Genomic DNA, 14,271 nt, shown 5'->3' with positions numbered 1-14,271 from the left:
ACACCACAGAGCTGGTGGATGTTAGAGAACTTCTGCTCCTCCACCTTCCGTTTGAGGATGCCCCACAGATGCTCAATAGGGTTTAGGTCTGGAGACATGCTTGGCCAGTCCATCACCTTCACCCTCAGCTTCTTTAGTAAGGCAGTGGTTGTCTTGGAGGTGTGTTTGGGGTCGTTATCATGCTGGAATACTGCCCTGCTTCAGTATGTCACAGTACATTTTGGCATTCATGGTTCCATCAATGAACTGTATCTCCCCAGTGCCGCCAGCACTCATGCAGCACCATACCATGACACTACCACCACCATGCTTGACTGTAGGCAAGACACACATGTCTTTGTACTCCTCACCTGGTTGCCGCCACACACGCTTGACACCATCTGAACCAAATTAGTTTATCTTGGTCCCATCAGACCACAGGACATGGTTCCAGTAATCCATGTCCTTAGTCTGCTTGTCTTCAGCAAACTGTTTGCAGGCTTACTTGTGCATCATCTTTAGAAGAGGCTTCCTTCTGGGACGACAGCCATACAGATCAATTTGATGCAGTCTGAGAACTGACAAGCTGACCCCCCACCCCTTCAACCTCTACAGCAATGCTGGCAGCACTCATACGTCTATTTCCCAAAGACAACCTCTGGATATGACGCTGAGCACGTGCACTCAACTTCTTTGGTAAACCATGGCGAGGCCTGTTCTGAGTGGAACCTGTCCTGTAAACCGCTGTATGGTCTTGGCCACCGTGCTGCAGCTCAGTGTCAGGGTCTTGGCAATCTTCTTATAGCCTAGGCCATCTTTAAGTAGAGCAACAATTATTTTTTTCCGATCCTCAGAGAGTTCTTTACCATGAGGTGCCATGTTGAACTTCCAGTGACCAGTATGAGGGAGCGTGAGAGCGATGACACCAAATTTAACACACCTGCTCCCCATTCACACCTGAGATCTTGTAACACTAACGAGTCACATGACACCGGGGAGGGAAAATGGCTAATTGGGCCCAATTTGGACATTTTCACTTAGGGGTGTACTCCCTTTTGTTCCCAGCGGTTTAGACATTAATGGCTGTGTGTTGAGTTATTTTGAGGGGACAGCAAATTTACACTGTTATACAAGCTGTACACTCACTACTTTACATTGTAGAAAAGTATCATTTCTTCAGTGTTGTCACAAGAAAAGATATGATCAAATATTTACAAACATGTGAGGGGTGTACTCACTTTTGTGAGATACTGTGTGTGTGTGTGTGTGTGTATGTATATATATATATATATATATATAAATTTAAATATTAAAAGATACCTATGTATAATTATATATTGATATAAATATGTATAATCTTTATATACTGAATTATTGTTATATGAGGTGTTTCTCAGCAAATATTTGTATATGCGATTAATCGTGATTAATTAATCGGGACACCATGTAATTAATTAGATTAAAAATGTCGATCGATTGACAGCCCTAGTTGAAATGTAAAACAGCCACAACCACTAGCTATACGGTAAAGGTATAGGCCTTTGATGAGGCCATCAAAATGAGTATGTCAAATTATTTAGCTGAACACAGCAATTCAAAGATTCAGTTGAAATTTATTGTGAGCATCATGAGTTCCCCAGGGTGTCTGAAGCAAATGCCGACCCTCTCAGAATCACACAAAATGGCTTTATATTTCTGTTTCCAAGGTGACTGCAGGTGCTCAGGCCACCTTGAGGAGAGGTTCTGCAACATTAACTTAATGGCTGGAAGCTAAGCATGCACAACATGGCCACAGTAATGTACTGATTCAGTCATTTTACCAGAGCTGCTGTCTCAAATGGACAAAGTACAGGTGTGACCATTTCTGTGCACGTAAAAAAGGCTTTGTACTAAACCACTACAATTTTGTTCAAAGAGTGGCTTAAAAGCAGGGAAAATATAGTTGTCATTAGATGTTTATATAAAACAAATCAAAACTTCAAATGAAATAACAAAATGAAACAGTTGAAAATAAAAAGGGCTCATTAGTTGCAGTTAGTATGGAGACATTAACAACAATAGTTTTCTTACCGTTGAGGTGAGATGCTCCAATGCTCTCATTTGAAGAACTGAATTACAAACATCAGAGGTTTTCGGTGTGTTTTCTGTACAGCTAAAGACCAATATAAATCACAATGTCATATCAGTCAAGTGTATAGTTTCAAGAACAAACAACCAACATTACCATTTTTTTTTTTGTATACACTACCATGGTTATTACACTTCATACTACTGTGATGGTAATATAATATAAATAGCATGGTTTATTAACATGGTAACTACACTAGGCAGCGCCATGGTATACTGCATGTCAAAGAATCATGGTATTACCATAATAACATACTGTACCATGGTAGTGCCACAGTACTTTTTTGTAAAGGTCAAAACAATTTTTCATTGTGGTACTGAACAGTTAAAACCGCAAATCATTAGCTAATCTTGACAACAGAGATTTGCTGACAATGACTGGGATGGCTACCACTATTTATCAATCTGTAGAAAGCTGGAAAAATAATTCTCTCTAAAGATAGTCTTCCTGTTCAGATAAAGCCACTAGGACAGCACCTGACTGACTTTCCCAGCAGACAGGAAATGATGCAGAGGGACAGCCTATAGACTTCCATTTACGTCCATTGACCCCCTGCTTATGTACTGTTTTACAAAGAGCTAAACATCATTGATCTGGGTGAATGAGGCAAAATACTGTATCTCGCTTTACCAGGGGTAAAACGATTTTGCTTTTGCTTTGTTGAATATATAAAACCGAAAAAATTATGATTTGTATTATACTAGGGTGACAGAGCTGTCAAAAGATACAAAATAATTGGTAACACTTTACAATAAGGTTCTATTTGTTAACATTAGTAAATGTATATGGTATCATGAACTAACAATGTACAATTGATTTTTACAGCATTTATTAATCTTTAAGTTAATTTATATAACATAAAATTGTAAGTCCATGTTAGTTAACAATGTATCAACTGTTAAAATTAAAGTACACAACTTTTAATGTTAAAAAGTATTGGTATACAGCATGTTTTTGTTATTAACATTAGCCAAGATTAATAAATGGTGTAAAAGTATTGCTCATTGTTAGCTCATGTTAACTAATGCTAACCTTCATCCCATCTTCTCATATTCAGTTCCGTTTAAAGAAAATAAAACAAAATGCAAAACAAAAAAGTGCCAGGATTGTAGGTTATGTTTCATTTATTTAATTAAATTAGACTTTACAAAAGCAGCAATTTACTTTTTTAAATGTCACTTCTGGTTTTCATGTATAAATACATTTGCCCTTATAAGGTCTTGCTTTTGTGAAAATTTCAGATAGACACACAAGTTCAGGGGTCTTATTAAAGTTAGAGGAAGCTACTTGGTCAGTATTTCAACTATGGTATTAAAAGTTTTTAGTTTAAAAGTGCATCATTGTAATAATTTTACATGGATTGTTTATCCAAAATGAACAATCTGTCATCATTTAGTTATCTTCTAAATGACGACAGAAAAGGTCAAATTTAGTTACCTTTTCTAAACCTGTATGACTTTCTTTATTCCGTGGAACACAAAAGATGTTAGGCAGACTTACTGTTTAGCCTCTGTCACATTTACGTTCATTACATCCTTTTTTCATACAATGAAAGGCAATGGTGACGGATACCGTCAGTCCCTAACAGTGTCTGGCAAGTTACAATAAAAAAGAAATCCACAAAAAAAAAATCACATTACTAATTACTTTAAAATAATCTAAAGCACTTGTCATAGTAATTTTTAGTTTTTCCGCCTTTCCCTTTTTCTCCACAATTTGGCATGCCCAATTCCCAATGTGCTCTTATTAATGGTGGTGGCGTAGTGACGCCTCGATCCATGTGGCGGAAGATGAATTTCCATTGCATCTGCTTCTGAGACCACGCATGGTTTTGCAGCCTGTTACAGCGGAGACTTGGCGAGTGTGGAGGCTCACTCTATTCACCGCGGCATCCACACACAACTAACCAGGCACCCCACCAAAAGCGAGATTCACCTTACAGTCAACACGGTAAAGTTAACCCATGTGACTCTACCCACCCTAGCAACTGGGCCGATTGGTTGCTTTGGAGTCACTCAACACACCCTGGATTCGAACTTGCAATTCCAGGAGTGGGAGTCAGCGTCTTTACTTGCTGAGCTACCCAGGCCCCCTATGAATTCACATTTTGTAACACAAGTAATGTACTTAAAAGTAATTACTTTCATTGAAATTCAGTAACTAATCTGAAGACAAGAATTTAAAATGTCATTCATTACACTACTATTGTGCCTAAAAGTAATTAGATTACAGTAACAAATTACTTAGTAATTCAATTACACCCAATAATGGTCCCTAATACTCTGCCCTTTTGTGTTTCACAGAACAAAGTCATATTGGTATCTGTATAAAGGTAAGTAAATGAGGACATAATTTTCGTTTGAGTTAAACGATAAGAAGTATATTATGAGTTAAAGAAACTAATTTCTGGTTTGTTGTCGATGAAGGGTTACTTGAGCCATACTGATGGGGCTGTGGGGGTACATGAGGCAAAAAAAAGGTTTGAAAACACTGAGCCATCAATAATGTTGAAAAACTTGAGATAGCAAGACATCGACAAAGCACCAAAGAAAAACAAATGTAAAGATAAAAAGTGCAGAGGCAGTGAGGGATCACACAGACAGCCTGCATCATACACGGACATATTTGTAAGCTGACGAGATGTGCTTTGACAGACAGTGGAAGGTCAGAGGGAGAGCTCTGTGCAGTGGTGCGACCCTCAGAACAGGTTGGGTATGTCTGAATATCTGAGAGTGAGACAGATGGAGCCTGGAGCAACATCACTCTTCTCCTAATGTCCTGCACTCTGTGGTGTGTTGACACATAGACATCTGCTGGTAAAGTCGGGATCTGCAACTCACATTACTGCATTGCTATGCTCAAATGATGTCTCTAAATTACATATCCCTGCCACATTTAGCCCTTGCATTACAAATTGGGTCCTAGGTACTAGAGATCATCACTTATAATAGTACTGTAGTTCTGCCTAGTGTGCCTCAGAACAGTGCAACAAGATTCCAAGCCAGGAAAAACAATACAAGCGGTACAGTACGTTCTTTTTATAAATGGTTGTTTATTTTAACTCGCTTAAGGTAATTGTTAAGAGCTGTTGACAGTAACAGGCACATTTTATTAGCACTATATGGTAAATTAAAAGCTATGAAGTTTAACAATTCAGGGAGACAAGGTGTGTGATGACCTTCAAGCTCAGAAAATTACAATAGCTTTAAGCTTTTTTGTGTAAACGTGTGCTCACCTTCTGTGGGTTCCAGTTCGGAGCTGAACGTGAGGCAGCTGTTGCAGGAGCAGACGCACTGCACTCTGCCAGTTGGACTGGTTTCTGAAATCACAGCTCTGAGCCTCACATTCTTCAAAATTGAACTGGTACAAAGAGCTAGAGTCCTTGAATCCGTCCTGCTGCTCCACTGGACACAAAATAGGGTTTAAAGTTAAAGATCTCCATGCTGGACAAAAAACCAGCATAAGCTTCCAACCTGGTCAGACTGTTTCAGCTGGCTGGTTTTAGAGAGGTTGTGGGTGCTTTTCAGCTGGTCAAGCTGTGTTAAGCTTTTTTTTTTTTTCCCAGAAGGCCTGTCCTACTAAAATCTTTAAATATGGCTTGTCTATGCTTGCTAGATTTTAAAGCGATATTTCACCCAAAAATTTTAATTCTCTCATCATTTACTAACCCTCGTGCCATTCCAGATATGTATGACTTTCTGTCTTCTGCAGAACACCAAAGAAGATTGTTAGAAGATTATCTCTGCACTGTAGGTCCATAAAATGCAAGTGAATGGTGACCAAAATTTTGAAGCTCCAAATGCACATAAAGGCAGCATAAAAATATCCAAAAAACCACAGTGGTTTAATCCATGTCTTTGAAGTGATGCAATCGGTTTTGGATGAGACCAAAACCCTTGCAGTTTTTAGGCATGATTATGATTTCAAGCTCAATTACACTTTCTAGAACTTGACCCATGCGTAGTGTGCTAAGTGGCACTAGGAAGTGTAATCGAGTTTGAAATCATGATCGCAAGACTGCATGTCAAGATTAATTGTGAAAAATGAGTTTTTAAAGTTCCAGTATGCTTTTCTGGTCGGACAATTCATAGGGAGCTTGGTTGTATTACATATTCAAACTGTTTATGGTAAATGGTCTGCACTTATATAGCGCCTTTTTTAAACTTAGTGGTTACCCAAGCACTTTAAAGTGTTTCCCATTCACCCACACACACGACGGCAGAGCTGCCAAGCAAGGCGTTAAGGACACTTGTGGAGTCATGTGGGCCAGGTATCGAACTAACCATGAGATTAGTGGCAAAACCGCTCTACCACCTGAGCCACAGCCACCCCATAATATAACGCTTTATTAAAAATTCACTTAAACTATGTCCACAGATGCTTGTGGCTCATTTACACACTGAATAAACAGTCCAATAAATTACAGCAATAGTTGTTGCATCTGTTTACCTGAGAGCAAAATGCCCAAGTCCAGGAGAATGTTCCAGATTCTGGAAGCTATTGCCCTGTTCTGTATAAATTCACAGTGATCCATCAGCCATTCCACCAGCTCCAGACCGATATATGTCCTCCTATTGAGCCAGATGAGCACAGGAAGACTTTACATAATTTATGTGAGCAATTTACAATCAAAAATGTTACCCAACATAAAAGTGATTAGAAAATGTTACTGCTCTACAAACATTTTTACATATTATTTTGGTGATTGTTTTTAAAAAATAAAAAGAATTCAAGGAAAAATCTACATTGAGCTCAAAACTATTGCAAAATAAACACAAAAAAGGTTATCAGGACCCAATGTAAATTGGAACAGCCAATTCCAGAGAGCAATGTAATAAAAAGCAGTTAATGACATGTTTTGAATTCTGTTCACTTAGTATCCCATTGACTGTTAAAGGGAGAATTGCACTGCATCACTTTGGAAATTTCAGTCACTTTCTTCATGCGTATCAAGTTACATTTCTAACTTAAAGTGTGTCTGAATTAGGGCGGAATGATTATTATTTACCTTGATATTGTAATTGCAATTAGTTTCAATTAATAGAATTTACATTAAAAATATTTATTTGGGGTGAATCAAATGCATGCCATATTCCTGAAGTTGGCTACACATCTAAACAAGCTAAGAACGGTGTTATTGAATGACTTTATTGCTGTTTTATACATCAGTAAATCAAGACTAGTTACCTTTATGGTCAACTTTACATTGGCCCTCTAAGAATAAAAAACAAAGCTGTTTTCCGCATTTTTAATAAATCATACACAGAGGCAAGCAATGGATATGTCTCTGCTTGGTTAAAATTATCAACCACTGCCAAAACCTATGTTTAATAGAAAATTAAATGGAAAAATTTGAAAATTGAAGTAAAATGATTAGACCTACATGGACTGCTATGCTTGACACTTTTCATGATTAGTTAATTGTAATCTCAATTATTTATTTGAATAATATTCATATTCATTATTTCCTGTGACTTTTTGTATGAATATTTCATTTGAATATTAGAATGCCAGATTAGCATTTGCAGCATGTTATGGTAATATAAATGTATGCGGCACAATCCCCTTGTATTAAGGCTATAGTTTATCTATCGCAGGAAAACAGTGTATTATGTTGAAATTTACCTGATGATTCTTGCCAGTTTAATATGTGCTTTCCAGTTATCCTGGCCAGTGGATAGGCAAGCATTCCGGAGAGCTCGGCCAGCACATGGCACATTTTTCACACATGCCTAAACAACACACAAAGAACATTCTTAAAATCATGATAAACTGAAAAGATTTGTATACAAAACAACACAGCCAGCAAAGCAGACAGGAACAACATGGAGGCATAATGCAACAAAAAACAATGATGATACGCACTACCAGCAATGTTATCATGAAACATTTTAATAAATAATTCTTAAAACGCATTTAATTTATGTAATAATTTATTTAATGTATTATTTAATAATAAGAAAAAAAAAATAAAATTAAAAAAAATAAAATATGGATCAGTCAGAAATTGAATGAAAATTAGCCAATATGTGGCCATGGTAACTCAGTCACTGTTTGAAAAGCATGCCAGGACACCTCATGAAGTTGATTGGCTGTAACTAGGCAAAGTGCATTACATATACATTTTAAAGAAAATACAAGATACATAAATTAAAAACCACTTCATAATTCCAATACTTTAATTTGTGTTGTTTAATAGTTTTGATGACTTCACTACTATTTATAGGCCACGTCCACACTAATCCCTTTAAGTTTGAAACCTACAGTACATTTTCAGTTTCCTAACATCATTGTCTTCTTTGTATTCTACAGTGGAGGAGAGATGTGAACTTAGCAAGATTCATGTGTTTTCAAATGAAAAGTGAATGTAGCCTTAAATGTAAAAAAGTAATAATAAAGAAGAGTAGGTGTGTTCCAACTTTTGACTGGCAGTATATCAAATTTTCAACATAAAAAAAAGAACAAAAAAATAAAAATAATCCAGAAAATGTGGAAACTGTATCTTAAAGCAGTAATATATCCCACCCAAAAACAAGTGTTTATTGCAGACAAATGGTAAATGGTCTGCACATATATAACACTTTTTTAAACTTAGCGGTTTTCAAAGTGCTTAACACTGTGCCCCATTCACCCATTCACACACCAATGATGGCAGAGCTGCCATGCTAGCCTGAAATTGGGAGCAACTTCGGGATTCAGTGTCTTGCCCAAGGACACATCAGCATGTGGAGTCATGTGGGCCAGGAATCGAACCACCAACCCACTCTACCACCTGAGCCACAGCTGCCCCAGACAATAGATAACATGTTTTATCCATCTATTGAATTGTATTTCGACACCACGAGACAACCAGATTTTCAAGTCACTGAATGATTGAGAGATAGTGACGGGAAGTAAATGTCTTATATACCTTGTGCCTAGTCTCTCCTAAATTTGAACTGTGGATGGACTCATGTGGTGGCTTCTGAGATTTAATCTATAGCAGGGGAAGAAAAGAGGTTAGACATCTAATAACAATAAAAGCTCTGTCTTCAGACAATACACTCTGTCTACTATATTTTATCTTAAATCATCTGCTATGACGATTACATGCAGGAGTTCTTTAAGATTACCATCATGTCTAGCTTTTCTAAACTGTCTAATTCAACTAAAACATTTGACACAAAACAAAAGATCAGATTGGGTGAAACATTTAATAGTGATAACACCTGCTAGAACATCTACAGATAATTGAACATTTATAGATAATTACTGGCTAATTATAAAATAAAGGGGATTTACACAGCCGAGATAAGCCTGCTCTGTGTCAACACAAAATTATGAATTTCTTTATTATGCATCCTTAAACTTTTTTGTTGTCATGATAAACAATATTAATCATAATATAGTTTCATATTTAAAATTATAAATTTGTTTGTAATTTCAAAAACCTTAATTTTTTATAACATTACTTTTGAAATTATAGTTGCTGTGAGCACAACTGAGCAGCATTAATACAAAATCTGTGCCACCTTTGCAGTGTAAGGATGACTTAATTCTAACCTTTAATGCCCTACAAAGCCAAAACACAGTAACTACACCAACACTGAGGAAAAATGGCTTGTTAAATTTTCTTAATTGACATGGATTATGCGTTGATTATAAAATATCACTGTTTTCTGATTCTGAGCATAATAATACATCTGTAAATGGACATATTATGGCCTAAGATTATAAACTAAGTTTTAACAAAATGTGTAGTTAATAAAAGTGGCTTTGTAGGCCAGTGTACAGATTGAGTGATCTATAAAAAAAAAAAAGAAGCAAATGACCACACAAGTATAAAGCTTTGTTAAAAGTGAAACAAAGGCCTCAGACACAATTGTGTGTTCCACAGGTAATACAAGACTTCAAAAGCTGCCAGCATTGTGCCACCAAAGAAACCAGATTACAAGAAAGCCTGGTTGTCCATTACTCTTTGTGTACTTTAGCTAAATGACTCATGTGGGTTGTGGGAGAAACACAAAGCTAGTCATTTTTGCTGTCAGTGTTTGCTGTAAACTGCTGTTCCATGTCTAGAAAATTGTATATTGAAATGATGGAGGCATTTTTAATTATGTTATGAGACAGATTTTAAAAAGTTACAAATTGTACAAATAAATAAGTACGGTAGACATTTAAGTGAGTTTAATCTAAAACTTATTGCTATATTCTCAAGTCTCAAGCAGGAACTTAAACTAAACCTTTTTGTATATTTGCAATACATTCAGTTATGACTTCATATTCATTTAGAGACAACAATGGAATATTTTGTACTTTTAAAGTCATGTCACTCTGCAGCACTACTGAAGTCAGGGCCACAGATAATGGGGTGTAAGGTGGTAACAATTCAATTCAACAAAATAACACATTTTTTATTTTATTTTTTTTTAATATGCAAGGGCCCCAGAGCAATATACAAGAAAGAAAGAAAGAAAGAAAGAATGAAGGAAAGAAAGAAAAGTTGCTAGCATTTTTTAGACAGACTTTATACAAATAACTTTAAATGCACATAAGTATATTGTTGGCACTTTTTAATGTCTCAAAGTACACTCACAACTTCCAGGCTCTTTTTGAACGGAGTTTCATTCTTCTTCAGTAGGAGAGGACGAAAATCATTTATGCTGCTGTGATCTTTGAGGACTTTTCTCCAGCGCCAGCGTATGAGAGCACCCTTGACCACAGGGGGACTCTCGGCCACCTCCATACCCAGAGGTCCGAGACAATACAAATCAGAACAGGTTGAGGGGAACTTTTGAGTCATGTGCCGAGATATCCTTTAGAATCTAAAGTTTACATCAATGACGAGTGTTTAGTCGTCACAAGTGAGAATATGAAATCGATAGAACTATATAACCGGTCCGCACATCGTTAGATCAGTCGATGGGCAGAGCTTCTGTGAAGACTGCAGACATCATGACTATGGAAGACACGCGAGTAAATAGAGGTGCAAGGTAGTGTAAGGTAACATGTCACATGACTTGAGTGGGCTGTACCTGTGAGATCACTGATAATAACACGTTTGGTAGTGTTAATGTGATATATAAGATAAATAATTATTGCTCATTCGTGTTGTCTAAACTATCGTCTCGGCCTCAGACGCGACATTATAATAACCCTAGTCACAAGTAAATTTACTTGTAATTAGATATATGCCACTGTGTACAACATATGTAAATTATGTAATCTAATGATACTACAATTAAAAAACTGTGGTCCATGTAGAGTAGTAAACTAAATATTTTGGTGATTTTCTTTTTTTTTTTTTTTGCCTGTACGGTGTAATAAAAGTGTTCTTTGGATTTGGTTTACAGTGACATCTGGTGGACACAGGGTGGAATTACAGACCAGCCCATATAGTTCACCCAAAATGAAAATTCTCATCATTTACTTACTCTCATGCCATCCCAGATTATTATAACTTTCTATCATCTACAGATTTAGGTCCATTCAATGCAAGTGAATTGTGGCCAGAAGGTCTAAAAAGCACATACAGGCAGCATAAAAGTAATCCATATGTGTCCAGTGGTTAAATCCATATCTTCAGAAGCGATATGATAAGTTTGGGTGAGAAACAGATTAATATTTAAGTCCTTTTTTACTATAAATCTCCACTTTCAATTTCGCTTCTTTTGTTTCTGGCGATTTGCATTCTTTGTGCATATCGCCACCTATAGACCTTATTCACTATAGCACCATCTTTTATTTTTTTTTTATAAATCTTTATCCCGTTCTTCCATTGAAGAGATGTCCCTATCCCTTACAGCCTCGTTGTCATTCCCATTAAAAATCAAAGATGGCCTAGCGTGAATACGGTCTGGACAGGGAGGAGAATTTATAGTAAAAAATAACTTCAATATTGATCTGTGGATTTAACAACTAAATTCATATGGATTCATTTCATGATGCCTTTATATGCTTTTTGGACCATCAAAGTTCTGGCCACCATTTAATTGCATTTTGATGACCTACAGAGCTGAAAAAAATATTTGTTTGTGTTCTGCAAAAGAAAGGAAGTCATACACATCAGGGATGTCATGAGAGGTGAATAAATTACAAGATAATTGTAATTCAAATTCAAAATCAAATTGTAATATATATATATCACATACACACACACACACACACACACACACACACACACACACACACACACACAAGGTTTCAATCGAGTATAGCCTATTGCACTGCAAGATGCTGTTCCCTATCGAGAGGTCTCTCCTATTGCGCAAGTAGCTTACGCTATGGGAAAACTCAGTTTCTCGAGAAATACTGAAGTCTTTATGTAAAACGCATTGCAGCTGCACAGCAGACAGTGATGAGCAAGGCAGCTCGGTCATTGGCTGTGCTGCGACAACTGCTCGAACCAGTGACGGGGCGACTTAGAACGCGCGACCAATGGGGGCGCGTCCCGCATTCGCGCGCACAGAGCCTGCTGAAATTAGCATATGAGGGCTATATAATGAACGTCCCGTCATGCCAGTTCTTTTAGATTTAATCTCCTTCAGCGAAGACCTTCTCTTCGCTGGATCCTCCGGATTTTTGGATCATCCGGCGCGCATCGCATATCCTTTACTGAACAAGCGTTCACCCCCGCGACGCTTTTAAGAGTAAAAGAGTTATTTTCCAGGCGTTGTTTCAAATGCCTTCAGCCTGCGCCTCGTGCAGAGGCCCTCTTTCCAATGGAGATCGGCACACCATCGGCACTCGCTGCCTGGGTCTGGACCACGCAGAAGCTGCACTCATTAGGCCTGTTCGGACCTACGGTGAGAGATTTCACGGAGCGCTTCACTGAGGCGCGGAAGGATTCGCAAGCTATGCATCACTTCCTGCCTAAGCGCTCCAGCTCATCTCAAAAACCGACCCAGCAGCAGCAGCGAGCCAGGGCAGAGCCGCCCGTCTCCCAGCCGAAGAGCAGACCTGAAAAGGACGCTCGACGCCGCTCGCGTTCCGCTGGCCGAAGAAAGCCGCAGGAGCAACGAGGCCCTCGACCCAGAATCACCCTGAACACAGAGCCTCGTAAGTCTTCCTAGCAGCAGGAAGAAAGAGAGGGAGTACGTGTCTCGCAAATGCCGGACCGCTCCCTCGCAAACATTTAAAACATTACCCAGTCCCCTTACAGGCGGCTGGAAATGTCTATACAGCAGTCAATGGGCCAGTCATAAAACTCGCTCACCTGCAATCAGACGCCGTTTTCACGGCGACACACAGAAATCACCAAGAGTCATTTTCTGCCTGTGTCACTAAGGGTTCACATGTCCACACTAAAGTGCGCATTCCCACATATCAATACTGTCCAAACAGTGCCAAACACCTCCCCAGCTCAGGCTGGATGTCTCAAAAATGTAGATCGTGTGCCTATTGTCATGTATGCACCACTACACACAAGCACTGTTCCCACAGTTATAAACACTTCCCCAGTAAAAACGGGAAGTGCTATAAGTGTAGCGCTGTGCCTGCCGTGATTGCACGCACCCCTACACACAGCTACCCACACAGTTTCAAACAGCTATGCCGCAAACATCACAGATGCAATGCGCGAGCTAAGAAACTCCCCGCTAAATGCGGAAAGCTTTATGAATGTGGCGCGCGTGCCCATAATGATTAATGCACCCCCACTTCAAAACACTGTTCATACAGTTTCAAGCACCTCTCCGACTCATGCTGTGAGCATTTCGGAAATAGCGCATGTGCCTGTACTCTCACACGCACCTCTGCACTCGGCACTCAATACGGCTGCTCAGCGCGCACCTGCACCTCTGAGAGCCGTAGATTCTGTGTTAGCACAAAGCGATTTGCCGGCGGGGCCCATACGTCATATCTGTGCGAGCAGAAGCCTGGGAAAAAATCCCTGACATGCCGAAATGGGGTTTGAACATAATAAAACACGGATACTCACTTCAATTCGCTCGCAGACCACCCCGCTTTTCAGCGGTGGTCGAGACGAAAGTGAGGAAAGATGTGTCACATGTTCTACGCACCGAGGTGCTCAAACTGATAGAGAAGGGCGCTACAGAAACTGTTCCTCCCTCTTTGAGTGAGGCGGGTTTTTACAGCCGCTATTTTCTCATCCCGAAAAAGGACAGTGGCCTTCGCCCCATCCTGGATCTCAGACATCTGAACAAAGCGTTAATGATTCGCTCGTT

General features: G+C 38.7%; 1 protein-coding gene across 2 annotated transcripts in view; it reads right to left on the bottom strand.

The window, feature by feature from the left end:
• LOC127656088 (rap guanine nucleotide exchange factor 5-like) overlaps window positions 1–11,045 on the bottom strand; it is a 78,744-nt gene extending 67,699 nt beyond the window's left edge. For both annotated transcript variants that reach the window (XM_052144257.1, XM_052144259.1), the window contains exons 1-6: window positions 10,683–11,045; window positions 9,018–9,083; window positions 7,733–7,839; window positions 6,557–6,678; window positions 5,343–5,511; window positions 2,050–2,131 (exon numbers count right to left, since the gene is read on the bottom strand). In XM_052144257.1, the coding sequence (XP_052000217.1) occupies window positions 2,050–2,131; window positions 5,343–5,511; window positions 6,557–6,678; window positions 7,733–7,839; window positions 9,018–9,083; window positions 10,683–10,889 (753 nt within the window). In that variant the 5' untranslated portion in view covers window positions 10,890–11,045. The remainder of the gene's footprint in view (window positions 1–2,049; window positions 2,132–5,342; window positions 5,512–6,556; window positions 6,679–7,732; window positions 7,840–9,017; window positions 9,084–10,682) is intronic.
• Window positions 11,046–14,271: the final 3,226 nt, after the last annotated feature.

Source organism: Xyrauchen texanus, chromosome 15, assembly GCF_025860055.1.
Source record: "Xyrauchen texanus isolate HMW12.3.18 chromosome 15, RBS_HiC_50CHRs, whole genome shotgun sequence".
Lineage (NCBI taxonomy): Eukaryota > Metazoa > Chordata > Actinopteri > Cypriniformes > Catostomidae > Xyrauchen > Xyrauchen texanus.
The sequence above is the reverse complement of the archived record's forward strand: the minus strand, read 5'-3'. Positions and strand labels throughout refer to the sequence as shown.